Below are 14,972 nucleotides of genomic sequence, written 5' to 3'. Positions count from 1 at the left end.
CACATGCAGTGTCCGACCCACAGGGGCTGGCAGTTCAGGGGTCCCCATACGCCATACGTCCCCATACGCCCCCCAGGCCAACTGCAACCCCCCTAGGCCCCCACCAGTTTATACCTTATTTCCTTTTCTTGGGGCGGGTGGGAGGTCAGGGGGCAGTACACAAGATTTCAAAAGGGGATCGGGTCTGGTTGATGGGGTCTCACAAGTTCCAGGGCCCACCAGGTTTTTTCCCCAGTGTACCACCAGCCCAGTATGAGCAAACTGCATTTAAGGGCACATTGGCCCTTAAAGAGCCATTATATCTTCATTATTCATGTTATTATTTATGTTATTAAATTGTAATTGCTTTTGTATGGATTTATCAGGTTTCTATACTACTTGCAGTTTCAGCCCTGCACAAGACTTCCTTGATCTCTAGTGGCTAATATTGTGAATAATACAGATGGATTTTGGGATGCCAGCGGCTGAGACCTGAAAAAAGCCTCCTGAGTTCTAGCAAAGCAGTAATTAAGTTCCAGGAAAGGGTTAGTAGCTACAAAGTCCAGAGAGGAAAAGCAAGTAATGTGAATGCTTTTGGTACAAGCTCAGAGGAGTTGGTAACAAAATACCTTTAAGGAAATTGGTAGGAACTTAGACGTACAGAGGAGAGTTAGACGGCAAATTCCTAGCAATCAGGGAACAATAGACAAGGCAGAAGAATAAGTGAAAAAGGAAATATAAACCCTCAAAACAAATGTAAAATTGCTTCCAAACACTTTTGCCATCAACATGAATTATTTTTTGCCCAATTTGCAAGACATTACCAACAGGGCTGGAACTAGGGGTAGGTAGACTAGGCACCCGCATAGGGCGCAATCATGGGGGGGCACACTTTTAAGGGGAATATATATATATATATGTGTGTGTGTGTGAGTTTATCGAGTGGTCTACGATTAACATGACTTGACTTGTCTCTTAACCCAATTAAAGGAGAAGGAAAGCTACGGAGGCATTTTATTGCCAATAGATTAGCTGCAATAGTGCAAGCTAGAATGCTATATTTATTCTGTAGAATGTTTTACCATACCTGAGTAAAAAGCTCTAGAAATTCTCTGTTTGTTTAGGATAGGAGCTGCAGTATTAATGTGGTGTGACATCACTTCCTGCCCGAGTCTCTCCCTGCTCTGGGCTCAGATTACAGCAGAAAATGGGAGGGGGGGGGAAGAGGAGCAAACTGAGCATGCTCACGCCCAGGGCAATGAGGTTTAAGCTGAAGGCAGGAAGTCTGATACAGAAGCCCATGAGTACACAATAGAAGGAAAGAAATTGAGTGTTTCTTTTGAGAGGGGACTCAGAGCAGCATTACTTTGGGGGTTTACTGGTATATTTAGATGGACCTTTCTGATAAGGCTTTCTTAGTTTTAACCTTTCCTTCTCCTTTAAAGGGTTGTTCTTTATTGGGGACAAAAGAAAGCAAAAGGTCTTTCACTTCAGAAGCCCCTTGGCCAGATTAGAGAGGGGAGCCATCAGCTACCTCAATAGACATGGGACGGAAATTAGGGTTGGAAGAAAGCTATTCCCATTGAACCATCTCAGAAGATATGAATTTCCATTGGCTCATTATTCAGTCGAGGCCATTGCCTCAACTCTGTGATGTAACTGCTGTAAAGAGATACCAACCATGAAGCTCAAGGAACTGACCTGAAGCAGGTACTGGAGATTTATATAGGAGTATTGCTGCAAAGTGGTTCCTTCCTCCCTCATATATGCCAAGCCCATGCTATATCTAACATGGACCCCTAATAAACCCAAGATACATTTGTTCCCAACAAAGGAGGAGGCTTAGAAGTTGGAGGAGCATTCCTCCGAGCAGCACCCAGGGCAATTGACTGCTGCCCTCCCAGTTCCTCTTGCATAATTTTGGAAACAACTAGGCAATGATACAATCAGAGATCAGCTCCTTCTAACCAATTAAAGAACCATAATGATGCAGGAGCTCCACCTGCTGGGAAAAAGACGACTGCTTTATACATATAAAGACACATTATTTATTAGGTGTTTAACAAGGCATACAAACGCATTAGCTTTGCAGCACATATGGTTCTGCTTGAATTGTATTTTATAGCCTTATGCCCCTCCATATAACTCTTACACAATAGGGAGTAAGGTGCAGAAGATTCTGTTGACTTGCCCTTGGACAGGAACATTCCCTGTTCTGTGGGCCGAGAGAGTGTAAAAGGAATGGGCTAGGGTTTGTGGGTGATGTATGTAGGAATAGAATAGAAAATGTTTCCTTCAAATTCCCTTCATTTATAAAAAAATAAAAAATTAGTTGATCTGCTGGCAAACATGGTTTTGGATCCAGCCATGGCTCAGTTCGAGCAGCCAAGCAGGGTCAATATATCTATAAACTTTGATATTTCGTCACACAGGTTGGCATGTGTTGTGGCACATTCTTTGCCATTGGGCACCTCTTCTATCCATGTGTCGCCACTGATCACATAGGCTTTCCTGGGTAAAGGAATATATCATGGAGTTAGCCAAATGTACATACATAAAAGGACTTCATGTAAGGGAAAAGGAATGTGAGACTCATAATAAAGGACAGGTACAGTATGTGCTAATATCTATGTACTTAGGGTGAATGGTTGGCAAGATGTAGGCAGCTGCTCCAAGGTACCTTTACTACTGGTATATGTCTAGTGAGAAGGTATTAGTGTATGTTTGTGTGGGTGGTGTTTGTTGTTGAGGTCAGATCCATACTCACCCTTTCTCTAAGTCCCACATATCAGCTGTTTTGCCCCAGATGATATACGTGTGATTTTCTCTTAGTTTTACAGAATCTCTACAGCTTTGGTGACTAAAGAACTGGCGCTGCTTTCCTTCTGCTGTATCATCAGTGCCTGTAGGATGGTAACGTTAGGCCTTAGTATTGGCAAAGTATAGGCAAACCCTACCATCAAACACTGTGAACACCTGGTTGATTTATGGTTGACGTTAGGAGAAGACATTGACATTACTTGGTGGCCACTGCCAGTTATTCAATATATATTTCTTGCCTAAAGGGTGTCTTTGCAGTGCAGAAATATCTGGGTCCCTAGATCAAGAAAAAGGTGGGGCAGGACAAGGAATAAACTTACCCAACTTCACAATCCTAGTGATGGTCATTTTAAAAACATCATATGCCCCATTCTTCTCAGTTTTGTCCAGTCTTGTTTCATACACTGTGAAGGGGCACAAGAATTTATATGAAAATATATTAGTTGGCTTTAGAGGGGTTCAAGCAGGGGTACCCTCCCTTTAGGTTTCTTTGAAACACAGTAAATGGCCAGTTCCATCTTGTATTACTTTATTACTAAACTTCTCTTAAGAGGAATATGTCTAGTCTTACCGTAATCCACTCCAGCTTCACACGCAGACTTTAGGCGTCCTTCAACACTCAACTGCTCCTTGAATCCATTCTTGAGATTGCACCTCTCTGGTGAAAAAACGTGGAAGCAGGAAAGCAGCATTAGAGTATTCACAATGGAGAACTTATTCACAGGCTCAATATCTACTATTGCTTTATAATCTGACTATATTGAGTCCTATTATTTATATAAACACTCCCATTGTCACATGATTGAAAGGAGCACATCTATAATGGCTTTCTTTGTATGAACACATCTACAGTGACTTTCTTTATAAGACTACATCTACGAATACTTTCTTTATAGGAGCACATCTACAGTGACTTTCTTTATAGGAGCACATCTACAGTTATATTCTTTATATAAACACATCTACAGTGACTTTATTTATATGAACACATCTACAATTCCTTTTTTTATAGGAGCACATCTACAGTGACTTTCTTTATAGGAATTCCCATAGGGAGGAAGCACACCAAACATTTGGCTTTGCCTTTTAGAACATTTATTCAGCAGAGTTGGCACAAGCTTTCGGGGTCAACCCCTTCCTCGGGTGCAAGTGCAAAGGGTTGACCCCGAAAGCTTGTGCCAACTCTGCTGAATAAATGTTCTAAAAGGCAAAGCCAAATGTTTGGTGTGCTTCCTCCCTATGGGAATTCTTGTATGAAAATCGGGCTTGGAAGTAGCTGGAGGAGTTGAATGCACCCTAAGGAGAAAAAGTAAGAAAAGTAAGTGGTGTGCCGAAGAAAATGTATGCTGATTTCTTTATAGGAACACATCTACAATTACTTTTTTTATAGGAGCACATCTACAGTTATATTCTTTATATAAACACATCTACAGTGACTTTCTTTATAGGAGCACATCTACAATTACTTTCTATACAGGAGCACATCTACCATTATATTCTTTATAGGAGCACATCTAAAGTGACTTTCTTTATAGGAGCACATCTAAAGTTACTTTCTTTATAGGAACACATCTACAGTTACTTTATTTATAGGAACACATCTACAGTTACTTTATTTATAGGAAAGCATCTACAGTTACTTTCTTTATAGGAGCACATCTACAGTGACTTTATTTATATGAACACATCTACAATTACTTTCTTTATAGGAGCACATCTACAATTCCTTTTTTTATAGGAACACATCTACAGTTATATTCTTTATATAAACACATCTACAGTGACTTTATTTATATGAACACATCTACAATTACTTTCTTTATAGGAGCACATCTACAATTCCTTTTTTTATAGGAACACATCTACAGTTATATTCTTTATATAAACACATCTACAGTGACTTTATTTATATGAACACATCTACAATTACTTTCTTTATAGGAGCACATCTACAGTTATATTCTTTATATAAACACATCTAAAGTGACTTTCTTTATAGGAGCACATCTACAGTTACTTTATTTATAGGAGCACATCTACAGTTACTTTCTTTATATGAGCACATCTACAGTGATTTTCTTTATATAAGCACTTCTATAGATACTGTACATATTTACAGTTTTATTCTCAAGTTACTCTCTTATAGAATGTGTGTACTGTTACATATGTTATATATTAATATAGACATATATTAATGGCTAGGAACACATTTGCAGTTATTTTATTTAAAGGAATATATCTAGTTACATTCTATATCGGAACACATCTACAGCGACTTTCTCTATAGGAACACATCTATATTTACATTTTGTATTGGAACACATCTACAACCACATTCATTATTGAAACTCATGCACAGTAATATTTTTACAAGCAAAAATCTATCGACAGAAGCAGAAATGTATCATGTCTTGTATGTAGCTAATTAAAGACAGTAATATTGATATAATGACTTCAGTGGGTCTCCATGTTCTACTTTAGTATAGACCAGGTGTGCAAAACAGTCCTGTGACAGCTGCATAAATTGTGTTTAGTGACTTCAAGCTACCAAACCACCAAAAAATACTTAAAAAGTCACAGTTTTCTGTTAATAGGAAACAGCCCCACTGGATTCCATATCATGAGTATATGCCGTTCAGATTGTCCATTGATTTATCCATTAAGTTAAATGTACAAGCTGTTCTGTGCTACAGATACACAATGCAATACCTGCCACACAGTGACACTCTATTCCTGTGCAGATCCTGCGCAACTGCCCTTCTTCTTCTGTTGGATGGTAAAACTTTGTGCAACGATACTCTGTGAGAGGAAGACAAATATGGGATAATTCAGGTCTTACAACCCAATGAGCCAACACAAAACGATAATGTTCATTTCCCTCCTATCGATGGGAAAATAAAGAAATAAAGGCCTCTGCACCCACCTTGAGTGTAATATTCATACACTGTGATGGCTGCTGGCTGCAGAACTCCAACCTCAAAATTCTGGTGAATCCTGAATTTCAAACATTCATCCTCTGTCCTGGACACCTAGGGACAAATGCACGCATCAAGCTGCATATCAGGATTCCAGTAAAGGAATCACCACAGGCAGACGACCCAGTGTGCTTAACTGTATAAGCATTGCGTCAAGGGAAAGGAGCCTTACCTTGTCCAGGTAAATAATGAGGGAACCTTTTTCTGATCTTTCTTTATCCATCTCGTACTTGGAAATGTATTTTTCCACCCTGTTTGTTAGCTGTAGGAGAGGTGTAGGTGCTCAGTAAACATCATCTCAAGCAAGCATGCCAATGCTCACCCTAATCTCTTCAAGACCCCACAACATGCACATACCATCCCCTTCTCCCTCAGCATGCAAGGATCCCCTCAGCTTTCTAATTATGACATGCTATCCTCATTTACTCTATCCATAGAGTAAGATTCCCCTAGCCAGTGGTGTGTACAGTAGGGCCCTTTCATCTGATCTCTACTTGGTCCAGTGCCCATCTCTTTCACTGGTTTTCAATTAGTCCTCAAGTCCATACTCTACCTACCTTGGTAGACACCAAAACCTGAAAGTTTCTCTAAGTGCAAACATGAACAAACTTTCCTGTTTCTTTCAGTAGTCTCAGTGCCCTCTTTGTCTATAATAGAAGCCTAACTCTGTTCCTCTTTGGGTTCCATCTTCAAAACGAAATGGTTACTAACCATATCCAGGTCATTTGTGTCTGGTGTAAATCCAGTGAGCATCGATACATCAACAATGGTCATGGTAGAATCAACAATTCCAAGAAACCTGCAAAGATGAGACCTCTGTGACTCATGCAAGGAAAACAGATGGGCTTCACAAATTGACACAAGCCATGTGACAACAGACAGTTTACAGTTCAGAGTACTCACTTCATACAGATGTTCATGTACATAGACTTTATGACCCCATCTGCTTTCTTTCCTGCAAGACGCAAATTATAATAATTTGAACTTGTTCACCCACTTACTATGAAGGTACTTTCAGTTCTAGCCTTGCCCTTGGCTCCATTAGTCTCAGGCAGGAACATTTGAGCTGAATGTAAATCTGTGGTTAGGACAAGTACATAAAGAGCAGGACCTGGCTACATGCCATACCCCATATCAGTATTTACCTGCTGGCACCTCCTGAAGGGAGACAGAGAAATCAAACTTCTTGCATTCAACTGCATCTTCGGACATTGGGGCATAATACACGCTCATTATCTGTGAGTGGTGAGAAGGTGGAAAATGCATACATTAAGACTATCAATGAGGGCATTACATTCTCTGGGTTTATGGTTACGACTATTGGACACATTCTGCTCAACTGATTTGGATGGTGGTATCTGACCTGTAGTGTGGACGCACAAAGCTCTGTAGGTACATAAACCACTCTACAGGTTGGTAGAAGTATATTAAAGGTTCTGCAATTTGCTGGCATGCATATAGAAAGTCCCTGATTGACATACCAAATGCTCTGCAGATAGCTGGCAGATATACATAGGGCTCTGCAGGTTGGATTCAAGGGCACAGAAAACCCTGCAGATCCCTAGTAGGGATACCCAAAGATCCAAAGCTTGCTGGTAGGGTACCTAAGGTTCTGCAGAAGGTCTGTTACTCACCGTCATTGTGCCCTTGCCCCTTCCTGTTGCTATCACTGTAATATTGCCTTCCATTGATGTCTGAAAGAGAAAGGAGTTGAGTAAGTTAAAATGAAAAAAGTTTTAAATGACTTACCTTTAACTAAGTAAGCAGCAGGAGGAGTAGCAAACATAAGGTGTGTTTCAACTGCCTTGGTGCATGGAGTTTCCATTAATGGCTGCATACAACCAACCCTATCCACCACTGACATCAGGCCAACCCCCTGGTCATTACCCTTTTGTTTCTTCTTGTAAAAAGATGACTAGATGATAAAGAAAGTTGTGCGAAGGCAGTAAGAGAACACTGGAATCTTGGGCAAGGCCACAACAGTAACGGGTGCTAAGAACAATTGGTGCAATGTGCAGGCAGATGAGTTTCCTAGGGCCTCAATAGATTTGCAAGAGTAATGAGGTCTGAGAATTAGCTCAGGTATGTTCCCCAACAATCCAAACAAAGCTTCTTCATACTCACTTGCTCACTCCGCCTGACCATGCCATTATCAGAATCAATCCTCCAAGTCAGGGGTGCGTTTCTCGTTGGAAGGCTGATGCTTACATCCATCTCAACATCATTCATAATGGGAACATGCATCTGGTATTCTGACAGAGCTTGAAACACCATTATGGTGGCCTGCAAAAGGGTCCAAGGCTTTATAATTGACTGATGTTCAAACCATAAACCTCAACAACAGAAGCAGCAGAAGACTTACCTGAGTAGAGCCATAACCTCCTCCATAAAACCTCTGTTCAGCCAGCCATTGGGACACCGGTCCAGCCAAGTGGTAATCACCGAGTTTGAGAAGAGCAAGAAGGGCATAAGATGTGGCCTCTATTGCATAAAGATGAGGGGAGGCATCTGCCCAGTGTGTACCACCTATAAACAAAGATAAAAAGGAAGCATTCTCTAGACTATGCAGTCAATCTCTCATGGTTATCTAGGAAAGAAATGATCATGTGTACAGCAACGCACTTGTAGGGTTTAGTATATTATATATTTATGTACCCTTTTCACAGGGCTGGCCAAGACTGTCCCTCATTGAACAGTTGGCGGGTCTTAAATCATAAGCAAGAATGAAAAAAAACATAATTTGAGATTTAGGAGTTAGAGAGCTAATCCTCAAATAATTTTTAAGGTCCTACCTACAAATAAAAGAAGTTCCTGTTGTACACACACACATATATATATATATATATATATATATATATATGTTGGTACAGAAGACCCCATATTTATGGAGGTGCAACTTGGATCCCACATCTTATCATAGGTCTACTTCACACTCTTCTGCCTCTCCTCTACTCTTTGCTTTTCTTTTATAATAAGTGCGCTTCACATTTTCCTAATTTTCTCTCCTCATTTGCTTCCCTCTCTCCCTTTATCCCTCTTCCTTTTACTCTTCTCGTACGTTCTTTATTAACCTTCTTCTTTTTCTCCTCTATATCCTGGCTAATTGTCCCTTCCCCTTTATCTTTAATGTGTTATTTACATATCTCTGATGTCATCCTATCCAGTCTTGCTTGCCTTTCCCTTTCCACTTTATTCTTTGCTTCTTCCATCCTTCCCTTTTCGTCATGCGTTTCTACCATTGCCACCACTGCTTTCCCTTCTGTCTTTTGTGATTTTGCTGGTTCCTTTATATCTTGCTTATCTTTATTCACCCTCCTCTCTAAAGCTCCATTCACTCCTTCCCTAATATCAATGTCCTCTTTTTACCCCCATCTGCTTTGACTTCATTGCTCTTCCTCTTCCCCAACCTTCAGCCTTTTGTCTTCCATATTTATGCCTTTCATGTGAATATGGCTTTCATGCATGTGTAGTTTTTCTAATGGAATATGTTACTGGAATATATTGCAGTTTCACCTTTCCAAAGCTGCCATTGCTTCAGGTCATCTGGCCTTAATCTTCTCCCTCCCTGTTACCTGCTGCTATTGTTTTATTATCATTGGGAGTGGTCTAGCCGTGCTTTGGCTGGTATCAATGGGAAGCAGCAGACACATTTGAGAGTTTAAAAGCCAGTTTTAATCTTTTAATACATGTGATGGTACCTAAATTGTAAAGCATATGATTATATGATACCATGTACCTTGTGCAAATTTCATCAGATGCTTGTGATTTGGCAGTCTCCCAGCTAGAGCCAGAGCACAGGACACAATGCATACAGAATATGGCTTTTTCAGAGTCGTAAGACGAATTTCCAAGTATTCAGCACTTTTATTCACAGCTCGGTCCAGGTTCTGGGGGTGGAAACATTTTCTTATATTAAGTTCCAAAAGTTTAAACTAGAATGTTTATTTGGAAAAATGGACCTTGTGGTAATTGGACTGAAGTCTTGTTCCTCTTGCATTAAATTCCATGACTGTTTATATCTAACTGAATGAATTTAAATCAAATAAATAGTGAATTTAGCTTCTGTGTATATTTATAATATTCATGTTCATTACATACCAGTGCCTCCATGAGAAGTGCATATGCCTGTAGAGTTCTGTAGCCAGGCAGGTTGTAGGAGCTGTAGCCAATTGCAATTGCCCTTCTTACTTACAGGACTCAGGACTTACAGTCCTGTAAATTCTGAATGCCAGCAGTTAATTCATTGGGGCTAACTAGGGGTCCTGTACTACTGCCTTATTTATCTTTTTTCCAGCCTAAAGGTGGCCATAGATGTAATGATCCGCTCATTTGGCGATGTCGCCAAACGAGAGGATCTCTCCCCGATATGCCCACATTAAAGTGGGCAATATCGGGCTGATTATAATGCATCCGATATGGGTGGTCGGATCCTGGGACCAAATAAACACACAGATGCGGCCGTGATCCGATGGGATTTTTTAACCTGCCCGATCGAGATCTGCCCGACTTTCAGCCAGATATCGATTGGGAAAGCCCGTTGGATGGCCCCGCACATGGGCCAATAAACTGTCGGGGGCCTTTACTGTCACTTACATGGATCAAGTCAGTTGTTTTGCCCAGGACACGTTGCAAGTCAGAGCTAACTAACATTATGTCTCACAATGGTTCAGGTTTTCATAGGGACATTAAATTGAATGGGTTTCCAAGAACGTTGACCATGATCACTATTGTGATTGCTAGTGGTTGTCCAGAAACTGGGTGGGTTTCCCAGAACGTTGACCATGACCCCTAGTGTGATCGCTAGGGATCATCCAGAAACGGGATGGGTTTCTCAGAAAGTTGACCATGACCCCTAGTGTGATTGCTTGGGGTTGTCCAGAAACTGGATGAGTTTCCCAGACATTTGACCATAACTCCTAATGTGATTTCTAGATGTCATTCAGAAATTGGATGAATTTCCCAAAAAGTTGACCATGGCCCCTAGTGTGATTGCTAGGGGTCATCCAGAAATTAGATAGGTTTCCCAGAAACTTGTGAGAGTTTGAATAAACAACTTGTGACCTAAAGTACCCCTTTAAAGGTTTCACAGAAGTTATTGTAAAACTCACCGGCACCTCCTCTTTACAGTAACTCTGTGCCTCCAACAGTGCAATAAGGACAAAGGCAGTAAGAGAGGCATCAGGATCCGTCTGTCCAGACCCGCCCTAAACAAAAACCATTTTGTCACTGTAATTAGAAATGATCAAAACACTTTTCACTTGTTTCCTAAAAATATTTGGTTCTTCATTAAGACATCTGGAATGTATGCTCAACATATTCCTAGAGTGTCTACACTTTTCCTCAATTAATTATTTATTCTATTATCCATTCTTATATCCTATTCTAGAATTCCATTGGCCCACATGTACTTAAACAGATGTGTTTAAGTCCTGCCTTTTTGGATAATTTCTATACTTACAACCATCTCCCCATGAATGACAGGGGCATCTTCTTGGAACATCCCATCAGGCAGTTGTTTCAGAAGGAGCCATTTGATGGATCCGCAGAGCACATCCTTCTCAATATAAGTCATCCGCGAGGCCATAGCAAAAACCTTTGCCACATAAGCCGTCAGCCTTCAAAAAGAAGAAAAATGAGAAAGATAAAAAGGGGGTTAGAGAAGAAAATAAGAGAGAGATAAAATGTTAGAATATGGCTTAAACCTCCTCACCATGTACTCCCAGGTCTATTAGTAAATGCTGAATAAGAGTTGTCAGCTTTCCGGTATGCTAACTGTTGGGTATATCCTGAGAAGAAAAAAAAATACAATTTATCCAACGTACTGTACCTTCCAAAGGTCCAGCAGGCCTATAATAGCAATAAATTTGAATCAACAGCACAACCTGCATTTCATTTCAACAAACTGAAAATTAAACTTTTGAGAAGGAACTTCTTTCTCTGCTTAGAAAATGAAGTAAGTTATCATAGAAGAGTCATCTGATGCTTCTCTGTTCAGTTCTGAGCACAGCAACATCACAAAACATGATATTGTAGAAGTAAATCTAGAGCAACTGGACTTGCTGAGTAATCATTGAAGACATTTCACTACTCATCCGAGCAGCTTCTTCAGTTCAACTGACTGGTGTGGGAAGTCCACGGCATATAAACTCTTCCAATTATTGGAAGAGTTTATATGCTGAGTTCTACTAGATATACCATGACCTGGATGAATGAAAACCTTCATAGACATATCACAAAACTGTAATTCTCATCCAACTGTAGTCAGCTGATATTAACCAGGTGGTGGTGGATCTTTCAAATGCAATTTATTATCTTGTACAAACTGCTGCTATCTTGCAAACTTTCACCGGGTAGACCAACTTGTAGCAAATAAAGTAATAGAACTTTTACAGGAGAAGACCTTCTTGCAGTCAATTACTGCATAGGTCCATTAAGACCTAGTCCTTATTAAGATCCTATAGGAGAGAGTCACTTGAGAAATGGAGAGTCAAAGGAACTATACCTTACACAGAATACATATCTGGGGGAAAATGTCTGCTAAATGTACTAGCTTTATCATCTACGTATATTTCCAGCAAAAAAAGATATAACCAAGCAGTTCTGTCCATTACCAGGCCTCATACCCTCATACTTACCTTTTTTAATGGCATTGATAGCTTTCTCTCTGAGATTCAGCCCAATTTTGTCCCACTGGCCAGTGGCGTCCAGATAGCGTGTGGCAATCACACTAGGGGTCATGGTCATCATATTTTGCTCTCCACACCCAGATGGCACCATTATCAGATGATTTAGCTTTGAGCCGTCAATGGAATTTTCAAGTGTTTCCCCCATGATGTTTCCTGTGATTGTCCAACATACAAGAGTAATTAGTTGGGAAGTTATTTGGCTTGGAATGAAATTCCTGTCTTTATTTCCCCTTTTGTCCATTTTTTTCTTTTTTTGTCATTTTGTTCTAGATGGGGCAACCTTGGTGTTTCTTTAGGTGGTGCTTAAGGGTCTATGAGGTTGAGATGTTCCCAATACAAACAATATTATAGTAGGCACCTTGGCTTTCTGTAGCTGGCACCACATTTCTAGATAGCATACGTCATGGACATTTATTCATCCCATCTATTGGTAACACCAACTTTTTGGCACACATATGTTCTTCTTACCGGTTACGCTGACATAGGTCACTGGATCACTCTTGGGCACTATGTCATTCCGTGGGGTAAGATTAATGAATTCTGTCTGCTTCCCAGAATCTTTTGAAGGCCAAAAGGAAAGAAAAATACAAGTTTAGAGGTATTCAAGGACTGAACAGAACATGGAAAGGACAGAGATTCTCAACTTCTGGATAGGGACCCTTAAATGTATGCCCATGCTGTTGAGACTGTGTCTCCATAACTTCACTTTAATATCGTAACATTTCTACAGGTAACAGAAAATAGCATTTAGAAAAATTAGTGGAACTGGTACTGAAGTAATTATTGGCTTGCAAAGCTCTTGGTTAATTTGGTTCTTTGGAGAACACCTTAAGAAACCCAAATTTAGAGCAAAATTGAATGTGGAGCAATATGGTTTGAGATGGTTCTTCTCTACTCCTCATTGTAACATGTAATTGTAACAAATGGAATCCCAAACCCAGAACTAACTCCAAGGTTCTGGTCTAAGCCCGCTCTTCTGCCTGTAACAGCTGCCTGGTTTCGGGTGGTACCTTCCGCTACTTAGATGCTGCCAGGTCTTAATGCAAGAGAACAAGGGAGAGAGAGTTCTGGGCGAGCATGGGAACCAAACGTGTATGGATGGGACGAAGGAGCAGATACCGAAATCAAGGAACAGGCCAGGTCAAACCACACGGGTAACAAGGTCTCAATACGAATATCAGGAGCAAGGTCGGGGTCACAAGCCAAGGTCATACACACTGATTAGAAAGCACCCAGGAACTTGTAAGGAACCTTTACATTGGGCAATGTATTACAGTCAGTGGGACTTTTAAATATTTGAAATTCGCGCCACTGCGTGATGACATCACATGATCTCGGGTATTTCCAGAACTACCAGAAGCACCGCGAAACTGAGAAGAGTCGGTCATTCATGCACCAGCGCAGTAGTAGGCGGTGGCGGGCGTTCCTGCTGCCTGTCAGGTGATTCCTTTAGAGTAATAATTGGGTCCCACAGAATGAACATCCTGGGGTTATTCCAGAAATCTGATTTAGTGAGCCATCACCTACCTGATTTCAAGGGGTCCAGGATGATGCTGTGGATCGTTTTAAAGATTTTCATCCCTTCTGGCTGTTTTAGAAGAGAAAAAAAATGTTTACTGGACAGTAGTAGGAAGTTTTTGTCTTTAGCTCAAGCACAGATAGATCTAGGGTTGCCATCTGGCCGGTATTTTGCAGGCTTGGCCGGTAAAAATGATGGTTGATCCCAATGTTATTAATAGGGAAATAAGATAATTATGTAGGAAGGCCGGTATTTTTTAGGCAACCCTAGATAGATCAGATGATACGAGGTGTCCACCACTTACCACCACCTTCAGCTTTTTTATTACTCCATCGTCATATCCTGTTTCTTTAACTGAAGCCTTAACTTCCACCTGCAGATCATCAGCCACCAAGGGCACAATGACAAAGGGCAGTACAACAATAGCCCCGGGCCCCATCTTCACCACCTGACGGTAAGTACTCTCTTTTGTGGCGGAGCTGCACATGTCCTTATTATAAAGGAGGTCCACCTGCACCTGCCAAAAGTATCAACAAAAAACTGTTTGAAATGCCCCAATAAAGCAATTGTAGTAGTGTGATAATAGGGTTCCTGCTTGATATCACCAGACCAGCACTGTGATTTTAAATCTCCCATCCCTTCATATTTACCTCAATGTCTTCCGGTAAATAGCTGTATAGGACAGCACGGACCTCTACTTGCTCATTACGCACCACTGAATATGGAAGTCTAAGATCAATGAAGAATAGTTTCTTCACAGTGAGTTCATACGGCTGGGCAACACAGACACCTGTGGAAAGTCAAAAAAAGTCACTAAGGATCAGTGAAGTCTAGAAAAGAGGTTTGTTATAGAGCAGCGACCCAGAAGGCAAATAAATGTAAATAAGGAACGGATTGTTTCACTTGCAACGACCAATACCCCAAAAAGTATATCAACAAAGGAAAGATGGAGTTTGAGAGTGTGGTTCCAAAATAACATTTTTGTTTCAGGGT

At 40.7% G+C, this 14,972-nt stretch overlaps 1 protein-coding gene across 1 annotated transcript in view; it reads right to left on the bottom strand.

Annotated features, from left to right (window-relative positions):
• Positions 1-2,013: 2,013 nt before the first annotated feature.
• LOC108711733 (A.superbus venom factor 1) overlaps positions 2,014-14,972 on the bottom strand; it is a 34,914-nt gene continuing 21,955 nt past the window's right edge. Inside the window, exons 21-42 of the mRNA XM_041587316.1 lie at positions 14,630-14,769; positions 14,284-14,496; positions 13,988-14,048; positions 12,929-13,018; positions 12,410-12,613; positions 11,485-11,560; positions 11,233-11,389; positions 10,883-10,978; positions 9,511-9,661; positions 8,137-8,300; positions 7,899-8,057; positions 7,409-7,468; positions 6,920-7,010; positions 6,678-6,729; positions 6,486-6,573; positions 5,947-6,036; positions 5,723-5,828; positions 5,509-5,598; positions 3,371-3,457; positions 3,120-3,203; positions 2,747-2,882; positions 2,014-2,490 (exon numbers count right to left, since the gene is read on the bottom strand). Coding sequence (XP_041443250.1) covers positions 2,352-2,490; positions 2,747-2,882; positions 3,120-3,203; positions 3,371-3,457; positions 5,509-5,598; positions 5,723-5,828; positions 5,947-6,036; positions 6,486-6,573; positions 6,678-6,729; positions 6,920-7,010; positions 7,409-7,468; positions 7,899-8,057; positions 8,137-8,300; positions 9,511-9,661; positions 10,883-10,978; positions 11,233-11,389; positions 11,485-11,560; positions 12,410-12,613; positions 12,929-13,018; positions 13,988-14,048; positions 14,284-14,496; positions 14,630-14,769 — 2,534 coding nt within the window. The 3' untranslated portion in view covers positions 2,014-2,351. The remainder of the gene's footprint in view (positions 2,491-2,746; positions 2,883-3,119; positions 3,204-3,370; positions 3,458-5,508; positions 5,599-5,722; positions 5,829-5,946; positions 6,037-6,485; positions 6,574-6,677; positions 6,730-6,919; positions 7,011-7,408; positions 7,469-7,898; positions 8,058-8,136; positions 8,301-9,510; positions 9,662-10,882; positions 10,979-11,232; positions 11,390-11,484; positions 11,561-12,409; positions 12,614-12,928; positions 13,019-13,987; positions 14,049-14,283; positions 14,497-14,629; positions 14,770-14,972) is intronic.

This window comes from Xenopus laevis, chromosome 3L (assembly GCF_017654675.1).
Source record: "Xenopus laevis strain J_2021 chromosome 3L, Xenopus_laevis_v10.1, whole genome shotgun sequence".
In the NCBI taxonomy this organism is placed as follows: Eukaryota; Metazoa; Chordata; class Amphibia; order Anura; family Pipidae; genus Xenopus; species Xenopus laevis.
The sequence above is the reverse complement of the archived record's forward strand: the minus strand, read 5'-3'. Positions and strand labels throughout refer to the sequence as shown.